Source organism: Patagioenas fasciata, chromosome 1 (assembly GCF_037038585.1).
Source record: "Patagioenas fasciata isolate bPatFas1 chromosome 1, bPatFas1.hap1, whole genome shotgun sequence".
Lineage (NCBI taxonomy): Eukaryota > Metazoa > Chordata > Aves > Columbiformes > Columbidae > Patagioenas > Patagioenas fasciata.
In genome coordinates, this window is record NC_092520.1 from 176,659,959 (window position 1) to 176,672,751 (window position 12,793).

Sequence of the window (12,793 nt, forward strand, 5' to 3'; positions counted from 1 at the left end):
CGGGGGAGGGGGGTCGCTCCCGCCCCGCCGGTGAGTTCCACCGCGGCCCACGGGGGCGGGTAGGGCTGGGCTCTGCATTGCTCAGGGGGCTGCCGGTTCCCTCCCAGCCGGCTGGAGGAGGGAGGGAAGAAGGGAGGGAATGTGTAGCGGGTGGGGAGAGCGCTTCAGACACACCTGCCGGGGCGGCGAGACGGGCGGCGGCGGAGCGGGCGCGGAGCAGGGCGCAGCCTGCCCGGCGGCGGGGATGGCGGGTAAGGGGGGACCCTCGGCCGGGAACGGGGGACGGGTGCTTCTTCCCTGGCCTTGCGAAGCCTTCGGGGTCGACGCAGCCCCGCCGTGCCCCTCTCCCGCGGAGACTGCTGCTGCGCCCGTCGGCATCGTCCCGGGGCGGCCGGGGCCGTGGGTTTCGCCCGGACGCTGGGGGTGGGGGTGGTGCGGTGTTTGCTCCTCTTCTCCTCCTCTTTCCCAGCCAGCTCCTCAGGGTTGACCTCCGGTTCGCTGCTCATCAAAGCGCGGCTTCGTGCTGCCCGAAAGGGGAAACTGGCCCGCCTCGCCCCGCTCCCCCGTCCTGGAGGGGCCGCGGTGGGCAGGAGGCAGGTTACGCCGGGCAGGAGGAGGGGTACCGGCTGCCAAACCCTTCTGGCCTCTCTCTCTGCCGAGCCTGCCTGCCAAGAAGCTGTTCGCTGCTTGCACAGCCGGCTTGGCTTTCTTGGTGAAATACTTTGATTTAAAGGCATAAATCTGCTGCTGAGGCGCGGAGCTGGAAACAGTGCAACTTCTGTGATCCGCTGTTGCATCCTCCTTCTGCATACTTGTGCCTCTGTGGCGAGCCTATCCCAAATGAGAGACAGATCAGCTTCTGCGTGAAATACAGTTTGTTTTCTTTATTCAGCCCAGGATGATCCAGATCTGTATCGATATTTAGACTCCTAAGCCCTTTGGTGCCAGAAATCAGACACTTGAACATCTTTTGTGGATTCAACAGTTGTCTCTTTCTGTTATCCTTCATCCAGCAGACCCTGAGCCTCCCATATTCCTACTTGGAGGATTAACTTCTACACAGCTCTCTCAGCCACCCTCCTTGCTGTGCTATTTGACTGTCTGAAATGCCATGATATCATTCTCACCTCAAGAAAGAAAAACAAACCCAAAGAAAAGACAAAAAGAATGGAAGAATTCCTTCCCTCTGCCTTCATGCAACATGAACCACTGCCCCTGGGGATGTTTTGTGTAGCTGGGATGGGAAAGCTGGACTTGATGCCAACACCAGAGGAGGAGTTAACAGTGCTCACTGGGGAGGAGAGATGGCTTCTGAGTGTCAGATGTTCTTTGCTGTACTTCCCCTTGCCAGCAAAAAGGATTTGTTCTGGCCTGTGAAGCAGGCTTTATTTCTCAAGTGAAAACAAATACACTGGTTGAATCGATACCCAGCTGGGAAGAGAGCTCCTTGCACATACCTGCTCTGTCATAGCCTGGAGGACTTAATGGAGCAGGTTCACCACTGCTCTAAGGGTTCTCCACTGAGTTCAGGAGTTCCTCCTGCTTTATTTGGTTGATAGAGGGATTGCCTCATTGCTGCATATTTCCAGGGCTTCTCACCGATTTGTGGAAGACACATGGAAGACATGCTTCTGCAATTCCCCATTGGCTCTAATACCTATAGCCTAGCTGCTCTGTGACATTGTGCCCTTGAGGACTTAAGTTTGGTCATGGATGCTTGGGGCATACACAGGGCAAGTGGATACCCAGAGAAACCTTCCTCTCCAACCCCAATATGAGAGATCATGTCACGGGCAGTGAAAAGTCTTGATTCTGAGAGTTTTCTGTTCTCAGGGATGGGGACGAAGGAAAGATGTGTAATGGTTGGGGGAATTTAAGAGTGCTTCAGGGGTGAAGATCACATTTTCCCTAGACTTCCCACTGTATGTGTTTCTAACCCCCGTATACACTACTACTGTCTGCCTCCTGCATATCTAAGGCCCTAGGTGGACACATTGAGATCCTGCTGGATTGATTTGTCTGTAAAATGGCTTCTGATGTATCTGAGTCCCATTTGCAAGACCATACCTTGGCTCATGTTCTCCCACGGCTGCTCTTGCCTTTTACCCTCTGTTTCTTCATCACTCCTCAGAGCTCTTCTTTCCTTTTAACCTCCCAGCCCTGGAGAATGCCTCTCTCCAAACCTGCAGCCTCTCGGAGCAGGAGGAGGAAGAAGACACCATCTGGGAGAAGATTGAGAGTGCACGGCACCAGCTGACCCGCTCCCTGAACCCTGCGAAGCTCACCCCGTACCTACGCCAGTGCCGCGTGATAGATGAGCAGGATGAGGAGGAGGTGCTGAATTCATGCCGATTCCCTTGCAAAAGCAACCAGACAGGTGAGAGAAAGCACAAACTTGCACAGAGGTGGGCCTGCTTCATGAGGGACAACCTGGTTTTGACAGGCAGAGGATGCTACCCAGCATGTGGTGTTGTGGCCTCCTGGTGCCTCCTGCTGCACTACTACCCCAGCTTCGTTGTTCCCTGAGATGCTCTGCAGCCAGACCTCCCTCTCATCTTCTGTGGGACTCCCCCTGGGTGCACACAAATGAGGGCAGAGCTCCATCCCATTCCTTCCTCTAGTCATTCCTTTTTTGTGAGCGGAGGTAGAACTGGTGAAGATGCTACTTCGTATCATGAAGCTGGGCTATGCTGTTTTTTCTCTGGTTTGCAGGGAATTCATCCTAGCTCTTTATACCTTCTTCCAGGCTACCTGATGGACATTCTTCGGCGCCGTGGGAAACGAGGCTACGAAGCCTTCCTGGAGTCCTTAGAGTTTTACTACCCAGAGCATTACACTCGGCTAACGGGGAGGGAGCCGGCCCAGCGCTGCTCTATGATCCTGGGTAAGGGCAGGTGCTGCTTGCATGGGAAGGGCCATAAATCTCTCCCTGCGCATGTATAAACCCCTGGTTCATGCTGTGTGCAAGGAACACTGACAGCTCTGTGTTCTGGATCTGGCAGGAAGGAGAGCAAATGTATCTATGTGATGGACCATGGTGCCATAAGCCTGGGACGAGAAGGGCTTAGGAGAACTTGGCACCCCTTGATGGAAAACAGAGTGTTGGGTTGCTTTTTTGGGGGTTATGCCTGTCTCATCAGTCAGGACCTGATTCTCCTTTGTCTCCCCTCAGATGAGGAAGGCCCTGAGGGACTCACTCAGTTCCTTATGATGGAGGTGAAAAAGGTGAGGGCTCAGAGGAAGGAGCACCTGCTGAAGGAGCACCAGCTCCAGGTGAAAAACCAGACATTGGAGCAAGAGCAGGCCAGGATGGAGCAGCAGCTGCAGGAGCTCCAGAAGGTGCAGGAGCGTTGCCAGCATCTGAGAGATGAGTGGGAATCCAACAGCTTGGAGCTGCTGAGGCTGAAGGATGAGAACTACATGATGGCCATGCGCTATGCGCAGCTCTGTGAGGAGAAGAACATGGCTGTGCTGCGGAGCCGAGACCTGCAGCTGGTGGTACGGCCCTGGGGAGCGTGGGTGTTGGTGGTGGGAGGTGGTGGGGTTCTGAGAGCTGAGAGGGATGCACACAGGTGACTGCACATGGTGACCTATGAGTCTGAAGGAGCTGATGGCAGGTGGGATGCGTGTTGGGGTGCATGCCCGTGCTCTTGATGGTGAGCATGCCTTGTGCAAGGCAGAGCGGCCAAGTCATGAGCACAGCATGGGAAACTCACCACTGCCCTGGGCCAGCTGGAGATATGTCACCTAGAGGAACCAAACCCAAGTCAGAAGAGCTGCCAGAGCGATGTCTTCCCCAGTATCTGTCAGCCTGGCCATTGGTACCATAGAATCATAGAATAGTTTGGGTTGGAAGGGACCTTCAAAGGTCATCTAGTCCAACCACCTGCAATGAGAAGGGACATCTTCAAATAGGTCAGGTTGCTCAGAGCCCCATCCAGCCTGGCCTTGAATGTCTCCAGGAATGGGGCATCTACCACCTCTCTGGGCAAACTGCCAGTGTTTTACCACCCTTATTGTAAAAAATTTCTTCCTCATGTCCAGCCTGAATCTCCCCTCCTTTAGTTTAAAACTATGACCCCTTGTCTTATTGCAACAGGCTCTGCTAAAAAGTCTGTCCCCATCTTTCTCATAGGCCCCTTTTAAGTACTGAAAGACCACAATAAGGTCTCCCAGGAGCCTTGTTTTCTCCAGGCTGAACAGCCCCAACTCTCTCAGCCTGACCTCATAGCAGAACTGTTCCAGCCCTCTGATAATTTTTGTGGCCTCCTCTGGACCCTCTCCAACAGGTCCGTGTCTTCCATGCACTGAGGGCTCTGATGTTGGATGCAGTACTCCATGAGATGCCCCATCTCCTCCTGCATTCACTTGCTGCCCTGCACTGCCTACTCTGCTGATGGTTGCCTGTGTCCAGGCAGCACAGGCAGGCACCAGGCAGCTGATTCTGTCGAGTGTTTGTATTTACTTCTTCCCTGGGAAAGGGCTTGCATTTTTCTCTTTCTAGTGAGGATGGTGGCACATGGGGTGCTTGGCATGTGTGCACTGCTTGGAGCTGCCCAGCCACCTCACTGCTCATAGCAGTGAGTGTTTTGGCCCAGACTCCATCCCCCACTCTCCTTGCTGCTCCCCATCGCCTCCTCATCTGTCTCATGACGTTCGGGAGACTCATGCCCTGCATACCTAAAGGAATTCGTGACACTGTGCTCCAGCTGCCAAGCTCTCACCTCCAGCAAACACGCACCCATTTCCTGCCTGGGCAAGGACAGCCCTACCTTGAACCTATTAATAACCCGGTTTCCTTGGTGCTCTGCTGCCTCCTGGCATTCCCCCCACCAGTCTGGGCCTGGACCTCTCGCGCAGCCCCGCAGCTCCCTTTCATTCCTCATCCTGTTTTGCCAGAGCCGGGATCCTCCCCTGCTTGTTATCTGGTATTCCTGCCAATGCCAGCTCCCCTGGGCCTCCTCTGAGCAGGGAGGTAAATTATTTGTGCGTGACTGTGGGCTGGAGAAAACCCCTTGGAAGCATCGGCAGCCACTGGGTCCCCAGCCTGCCTTCCCCTTCTGGCTCCAGGGTCCAGAAGTGACTAGTCCCCAACACTCCTTGGTGATCTTTTAGGCAGATTTGCAGAGGTAATGCAGTTCCCAAGTCCCCCCTTGGCAATTTTGGCAGTGCTTCTTAGTACTCAGTGGCTTTGATGGGTTTTCCCTGACCCATTTGCTTTCAGAGCCTACCTGGCAGTGAAACTCTGGTTCTCTGATCGACCTCATCAGTTGCTACAGGTCTGTGAGGACCTCCCTTACTCCTAAAAGTAACTGACTTCTGCTGTCTCCATTGACATGTTGGTGGAGGAGTGTGAGAGCAGGCCAGGTGTGATGAAGCACCTGTGGTACCCTGCAGCCTCCAGCAGCTTGAGCCTCAAACACATCCCAGGCCAGAGGTGACCTCCCCGCACTGAAAAGCCTCCAGTGGATTTTCTGCTGCAAATTTGTTTCTCAGCTGTTCTAGAAACTGGGAAGCCTTTGAGATACCCACAGCTGCTGGTTCTGGCAGTGCACCAGAGGTCCTGGTCCACCCGTGTTCAGGGATGCCTCAAGGTGGCAAGAAAGTCATTGCACCAAGAGAGGATCCTGAGACTCAATGTGCTTATGCAAGTGCATCTTCCTCCTTTGCCCTGCAGCGAAAATCTTCTGTGTGCAGCTGTGTTAACCTTGGCCCAACTGTAGGATAGTCCTTCACATGGTTGCCCAGCCTCCACTTTCCTTGTCTCCAGAAGCATTTTCTGCCAAGTGTCCTCTCTGTGTCCAACTCTGCTAAGGCAGAGTTGCAGGGCTGTGTGTATCAGACTATGTTTCTTCCCGGAGTTGTAGGTGGACCAGTTGAAATGCAAAGTGACCAGCCTGGAGGAGGAGTGCAGCCTGCTGCGGAAACAGGCATCTACACCGCCCCAGCGAGAGGTGGAGGAGCGGGGCCACCCCGATGCTGTGTCCGAGCTGTGGGCTGAGAACCAGCGGCTCACGGCTTCGCTGCAGGAGCTGCAGGGCATGTTGCAGGTACCTAGTGGGGCAGGGCAGGCTCCAGGTTGTCTCCTTTCCTGGAGCACCCCCAGTGCTGGTGACATGGGCACTGGAAAGATGGGGGAAATCATTGTCTCCTGCTGATCTGTCCCTTCCTCTGAGAATATTGCTTGGCTATGGTGTCTGCCCTTGCTTCTGGATAATGATGGGTCCTTGTTTCCGGCTTGTGACTCTTGGATGTGCTCCCAAGTGGGACTTTGTGCCTTGGAGTGCATGGTAGATTAATGCAAGAGTGATGGTGGCAGTCATGCCAGTCTGCCTGTCACTGCCCTCGTTTGGAGGAGCTCCTTTGATGCTTGTGGTGCAGTGATGGTACCCTCTCTCCTCCTAGAAGCCCGGCGAGGTCCCAGTGCCAGGCTCTGAGCAGATCCTGCTGGACATCCTGGAGCACGACTGGAAGGAAGCCCAAGATGACCGGCAAGATCTCTGCCAGAAACTCAACTCCTTGCAGAACGAGCTGCAGTGGACTGAAGAGCTGAGGGATAAGGTAGAACATCCATCACTGCCCCCATCCCTGCGCACAGAGCAGGTCCTGGAAGAGGGGGGAGAGAGTGGGTTAGGAAGCCACAGCAGTCGCTCCCAAGAGGGCTAATGCTTGTTGCCCGCTGTTGCCAGTACCTGCAGGAGGTGGAAGATCTGCAGCTGAAATACCGGACACTGCAGAAGGACTGTGATCTCTACAAGCATCGGATGAACACAGTGCTGCTGCAGCTAGAGGAGATTGAGAAAGAGCGGGACCAGGTGAATTGCCCTCTGTCTTCCAGCAGGGCCTTTGTCTCTGCTCCAGATACACCCCTCCTTCCCCAGTCGATCTTTTCCATCCATGCCAGGGTGGGAGATGGGAATTAGTAGTGCAGTCCTCCACCTTTTCTCACTTTCAACCTGGCTCCTTGCAGGCAATCCAGCACCGTGATGGAGTGCAGCTACAATACTCCCAGAGCTTGATTGAGAAGGACCAGTACCGCAAACGTGTGCGGGCCCTGGAGGAGGAGAGGGACGAGCTCCTAAGCAAGCTGAGCCAGGCAGAAGGGCTGAACAGCACCCTGGAGGCACAGCTGCAGCGCTGCCAAGGCAGCCGCAGCCTAGGCAAGGTGAGGGTGGCTGGAAGGAAGGGGGAACAGAAGGCAGGGGGCATCAGGGCTGATTTCTGAGGGATGCAACGAGATGATGAGTCCCTTCTCTCCCAGATGTGCAGCTCTTCCTACTCCCTCTGCTCCAACCTCAGCAGCACCTGGAGCCTTGTAGACAACCCTTCCAGCTTTACGAATGGAGTTGTGGATGCACTGGGGGTTTCTGCTATCCCGTTCCCAGGGGATTCAGCCATTCAGAGCATGGTGAGCACTTGACCCTGACAGGTTGGCCCTCAGCTGAGGGCAGTGGAGAACCAAGCTGCTCAAGAATGGCACAGAGACATTGGAGCAGGTTCACTATGGGTCCGTGACTTGGTGGAAGACTGGGCAGGGGGTGGTGTGTAAGGTGGGAGCAAGTCCCAGGTGCAAACCTTTGTTCTCTTGGTCTCTGACCAACAGGCCAATGCTGCACCAAAGTGTGCAGCACTCATGTGGGTGGGAATGGGGGCGAAGCAAAACTGTCTTCATCCCATATGATACCACAGAAATGAACAGCCTCATGTAAAATGATACCCTCCCCAAAAGCTGTTTAATCTACATATGCTGGGGGAGAAACCCTAACTCTTTCGAAAATCCTATAGCAGCATCATATTATTTATAAGGGATTCAGGTTCTTTCCTTGGTCTCTTTGAACCTTCATCCTAGAGCACGCTAAAATGGGTATTCCCATAGGTTACTCACACCTCTGGGTGTGTGGTGGCTAAAAGTGAGATATAATGTCAAGGCTGGATGTTGCCTTCATCTGGTATTACTCCCATATCTTGTACATTGCAAAAAGTTGGGTAGACAGTGTCATGTGTCTCCATCTGTGCTCTCTCCTTGGGAAAACAAGGTGCCTTTGGGTATTTGGAGGGATATGGATGATCCCTGAAAAGGGATGTGATACCCTAAGAGCTGTTTGCAACCTAGGCCAAAGGGAGGGGAGAGGTGTGCTGGGTGTTGGTGTCAGCAGGCATCTTTCTTCCGCTCTGCCCAAGGACATGACTCCCGACAGTGAGAAGGATATCAATCGCCTTTCCACCTTCCCTTTCCCGCCCTGCGTTGGGTCCATCCTCCGACGGCAGCGGGAAGATAGGTGCATGCCCTACAAAAGGTGATTACTGGGGGCTGACGGAGTCTCTGTGTCCTCTGTGGGGCTTGTGGGGGCCAGAGAGAGATGGCTGGCAGGGGAGGGGGAAACCTGGAGTGGGGACTGAGAGGGGGGAGGCTCACTGGGAGCTGCCTGCTGGCTGCAGGGGTTTCTTTCTGGGGGGTGGGAGAAGGCTGTGGGGATGGGATTGAGAATGGGATGCAAACAGGCTTTGGAAAAGCTGCTGCCTCACAGCTCACCTTCCTGTCTTTTTTTGTAGCTTGTCCTGCGGCTCCTTTAGGAGCATTGAAGATGCAACAGGTACCAGGATGGGGGCTTTTCCCAAAGGCCTTAGCTAAAAACAAGCGGTGGCTGTGGGAAAGGGGTTGGACAACAGACCCTCCCTCATGCCTTTGGTTTGTGCAGCTCACTGTGAGGGTTCTCCACCTGTAGCATGGTGCTATGGACCCACATGTCCCCCCCATGCTGTGCCAGGCACAGCAGCTGGAAAACCTGGCTTTTCACCTGCAGAGTAAGGAGCTGTTCACATCAGCTGTGTTTAATTCATGGAGAGCTGTGTTTACAGAGAACTTGATGTGGAGTTGAGGAAGCAGGTAACAGAAGAGAGAAATGCCTTTGCCCTGGGGTGTTATTGGTTCTGGGTAATGGGTTGTAAATCTCCTGGAGTGCAGCTTCTGGTGCTGGTAGGTCCTGTGGTGGGTGCTGGTAGCTGATCTCCTCTGGGCACATCCAGGTGGCCATGACTGCTGCTGCCTTCTGACTGAAATGCTGATGAAGAGGGCAAAGATTTGCTCTTTTCATTAGACATGGGAAACCCTTTCCAGGAGGGTGACTGTCCAAAAACTCCCTGCAGCCTCAGCTTCCCAGTCAGATACTAGAAAATGCCTAAGTGAGGGGTGACAGACCTTTGCCACCCTGAGAACATGAGCTCCCTGCAGCACTGATGTACCCTCTCTCTCCCTCTCGCTTTCTTTCCTAGGCAGTGGATTTGCTAGTACCTCGCTTGGGGCCTTCTCCTCTTCTTCCAGCAGCACCTACAACAGGGTGAAGTCGGAGATCTGCCTGTCCATGCTTCCCAGCCGTGAGGAGGTCACCAGGAGGTGACTAATGTTCTCTGACCTTGGCACTCTGAGCCAGCTGCTTGGGGGTGGATGTGCCATGGTGCTGGGGGACCATGCTTGGGAGACTCTTCCTTTCTGCCTACCCCCTTGCGGGCTGTTTCTCGCTAATGGGAGAGGAGAGAAATGAAGATCCTATAGTCTTTGCTTCCTAGCAGGACTTGAGATTTTTGTGCTGTCCCATTTGTTGTGGATGTGGGGTGTGGAGTGTGGATGTTTTCCTAGGCTGGACACATCTTTCTAGCTAGGCACAGGATCGTGGGAGCCCAGCTTGGCTTCAGTGTTGGGGCTAGAGGAATGGAAGAGGTTATGTGGGTTCATAAGTTCTGTGTATGTGCCCTGGTGATGGCCGTGATCTGTACTGCATGGTGCTCAATGCAATAAACACTCTGTAGCTGGACACAATGCATGGGGGACCTGTTCTTAGAAAAGGCAGCAAACTTCAGTTGCTGGACTTAGCATTTCTTCTTGCCAGGTCATTGGTGGTACAGCTCCCTAGCATGGGTCACCCCAGCAACCCCTCAGCCCAGGAGAAGAGACTCAGAGCAGACATCTCCATCCTTGGAGGAAACAGGACAGGGATTTACGTCCAGTGGGTCAAGCCAGGCTCACGGGTTGAGGATGCAGGACTCAGGGAAGGGTGCCGGCTCATCGAGGTGAGTCCGGGAATGAGCTCGCTTTGTGGGTTTGCAAGGCACTAGGATGATGCAAGGAGTGTGGAGTGATCCCCAGTGCAAGTTGGCCTCTGCCTTCTTAAAGTCCACCTCCAGTTTTCTGGGACTGCTCCCTGCCTAGAGCTTTATGCAGCACAAACAACCATTCAGGTCTCATGGCACTTGAGTGTACTTGTGCGTATAAAAGTGCTGAGACCTTCTGAAACACTTCCTTCAGTTGTGAGAGGGGAGAAACAAAAAGGAGTCATGCAGATTAAGACAGAAATGTGGCTACATGTCCCTGGAGTTGTCTCACCTTGTAGTATTTCAGAGCAGTTTGCATCCTGCATCCCACACATGCCCATTGTGAAGTGATCAATTCTGGAGCGAGATTTCTCAGGCCTTCATGACCCTCCTGAGCTATAGAGAATGATTGCTCTGAAGAAAGCTCCTGAAGGGAGGGAAGGGCATTTATTTTGGCAAGAATGACACCGCTTGAAATACAGCTATGCTTCTTGAATTAATATCCCACCTGTAACTGAAAATAAACCGTCTCTCCCGCCCCCACTCCCACATGCGTTCATGCACACACATTTGCTTTCAGAGCAGCCCAGACTGGGTGGTGGCTGGCAGCAGGTATTTAGAGGCAGAGGAGGGAACCAGATGCAGGTTGAGGTTGCCTTTTTCTCAAGTAGAACTTTCCCCAGGCCTACATTGCTCTGTAGCATCTCTTGTGTAGCCCTGGTGGGTGAGGGAGCTGGGGGGAAACATGCTCTTCCAGCCCCTAGGTCTAATGGCATCGGGTCCTTGCTAGCTGAGGGTGCCGTCACTGAAGGAAGAGGTGCTTTCTCTGGAGAATTGCACACGGGAGGTCGCCTACCTGAGCCTGCTGCATTGGGACGAGCCCTCCAGACTTGTCTTTCAGCTGGACCTGGAAGGTAAGACCCTGGGAGCTGGGTCTCCTTTGAGCCTGAGCTCTCTGCCTTCCTTTCCAGACCCTCCACCCAGCCCTAGAGGTGAATCTCAGTTATTCTCTCTCCTCTCCTGTTTGGTCCTAGGCCACCATGTGTGACACAGGGGTTGGCCATAGCTCTGGTAGCTTTCCCTGTCTGGTGTGACATGTACATCCTCTGAGTTACAGGATGGAGGTACAGACCTTCTGTCTGTTTGCCTCTTCTGCACCCCCCCACCCCAATCCATAGCATAACGGTTGTGCTGGGGACTTGCCTATCTTGTCGGTGACTATTGTCTTTTGTGCCCCCACCGGTGACCTATATCTCCTGCTTCAGGATACCAGCCTCTGCGGGAAGCCCTAGAAGAAGGGAAGAAGTTTTCTGGAGACTCATTCTATGTACGCACCAACCTGTCCCTCCTGGAGCCATCAGACCCTTATGCACTGTGCGTCAAGTGTCGGGAGATCCTCCATGTCACCGACACCATGCACAAAGGGGGGCTGGAGTGGTACTGTTCACGTGTCGATCCCTTGACCATGCGGGATCTGGACAAGGGGACAGTGCCCAACTACAGCAGGTAACCAGAATGAGGAGGAAGGCAGGCAGTACCTGGCGTGCCTGAGTCCCATTTTTTTGTAGTGAGCATGCCCTAGGGGTCCTGATGGGTGAGGACTGGCCTCTTGAATGTGTGGAATGCCCAAGCCTTGTATGGGGGACCAATGTGCTGGTGTTTGGGTACTGTTGAGAGACTGGGCGGTTGAGTGAGGGCTTTGATATTCTTCAGCAGGTCTCTGTGGGGTTTGGCAAAGAAGGTCACAGCAGGTTACGGTTCCTGGGGGCTCTAGAGTTGTTTGAATGCAATCTCACTGTCTTTTCAGGGCTCACCAGCTTTTGAAGATCCAGGAGAAGGGCCAGATGCCTGGGCAGCAGAGGAGCCACAAAAATAATGTAAGCCAAAGAAGCCAGCAGTGAGAGCTGTGTGTGTGTGCCTATAGCCAGCCCACCACCTCAGCATGCAATCTGCCCCATTCTGTTGGTAAAACAGACCATATAGACATGGCAGCCAAGATAGAAAGCAGAGCAGGGACTTATACCCCAGGCAATGTTACTGCTCTGTGGCTGCTTTCCTACCTCCTTCCCACTTCCCAGACAGAACCTGATGGGCTGCAGACCCAGTCCCATGCTTTTTGTATGTGCGCTCCATCCCGTTCGCTGGCAGGTGTTCTGCAGCCAGCCCTGTGTGTGTGTGTACATGCATGTGAAATGCTCAGTGCTCTCAGCCTTATTGCCCTCACTTTCTCCTCAGCTAAAGAAACGGGCCTTGGACCAACTGCGCCTGATGAAATCCAAACCGCAGAGAAGCTCAAAACAGCCCCCTCAGCAGCTGTGGCTGGACCCCTGCTCAGGTAAGCTGTGACCCCTGCAACTGCCCCATCACTCTTAGAGACCCAGTCATCGCCCGTGGGACATTGAAGGGACATTGGCATCTGGGATGCCTCAGTTTCTTTGCTCAGGGTCCTTCTTATAACTGTGCTAATGGGATTTTGTGAAGTCCGTGCTCCTTTCCCTAGGCTTTATGGGGCTTTCCCTTGCTTTTGTGGCTTTTGGAGTCACCTGGTTTTTTATGGAGAATAAACTGGTTTGTAATTCAAGGGAGTCCCAGGAAATGGGCAAGGAGGGCTACAGCCAGAGGTGAGTGAGTGTTGTAACCAGGGCAGGATCTCATCTGGGACACAGGATGGTTGGTAGGTGCCTCCAGGAGTTAGGATGAGGGG

General features: G+C 53.8%; 1 protein-coding gene across 6 annotated transcripts in view; it reads left to right on the forward strand.

Moving 5' to 3' along the window:
• CARD10 (caspase recruitment domain family member 10) overlaps positions 1–12,793 on the forward strand; it is a 38,264-nt gene that overhangs the window by 16,590 nt on the left and 8,881 nt on the right. For 4 of the 6 annotated variants that reach the window (XR_011736410.1, XM_071802060.1, XM_065831619.2 and 1 more), the window contains exons 1-17: positions 160–251; positions 2,159–2,377; positions 2,747–2,884; positions 3,173–3,498; positions 5,868–6,050; positions 6,406–6,561; positions 6,690–6,815; positions 6,971–7,165; positions 7,262–7,408; positions 8,182–8,297; positions 8,554–8,594; positions 9,274–9,394; positions 9,888–10,068; positions 10,880–11,003; positions 11,355–11,595; positions 11,897–11,966; positions 12,325–12,424. Coding sequence is in view for 5 of the 6 variants with exons in the window: in XM_071802060.1 (XP_071658161.1) it covers positions 245–251; positions 2,159–2,377; positions 2,747–2,884; positions 3,173–3,498; positions 5,868–6,050; positions 6,406–6,561; positions 6,690–6,815; positions 6,971–7,165; positions 7,262–7,408; positions 8,182–8,297; positions 8,554–8,594; positions 9,274–9,394; positions 9,888–10,068; positions 10,880–11,003; positions 11,355–11,595; positions 11,897–11,966; positions 12,325–12,424 (2,491 nt within the window). In the remaining variant the exon portion in view is untranslated. Of the gene's footprint in view, positions 1–159; positions 252–2,158; positions 2,378–2,746; positions 2,885–3,172; positions 3,499–5,867; positions 6,051–6,405; positions 6,562–6,689; positions 6,816–6,970; positions 7,166–7,261; positions 7,409–8,181; positions 8,298–8,553; positions 8,595–9,273; positions 9,395–9,887; positions 10,069–10,879; positions 11,004–11,354; positions 11,596–11,896; positions 11,967–12,324; positions 12,425–12,793 lie in introns of those variants that run through there. The other 2 variants (XM_071802064.1, XM_071802073.1) reach the window with 2 other exon arrangements.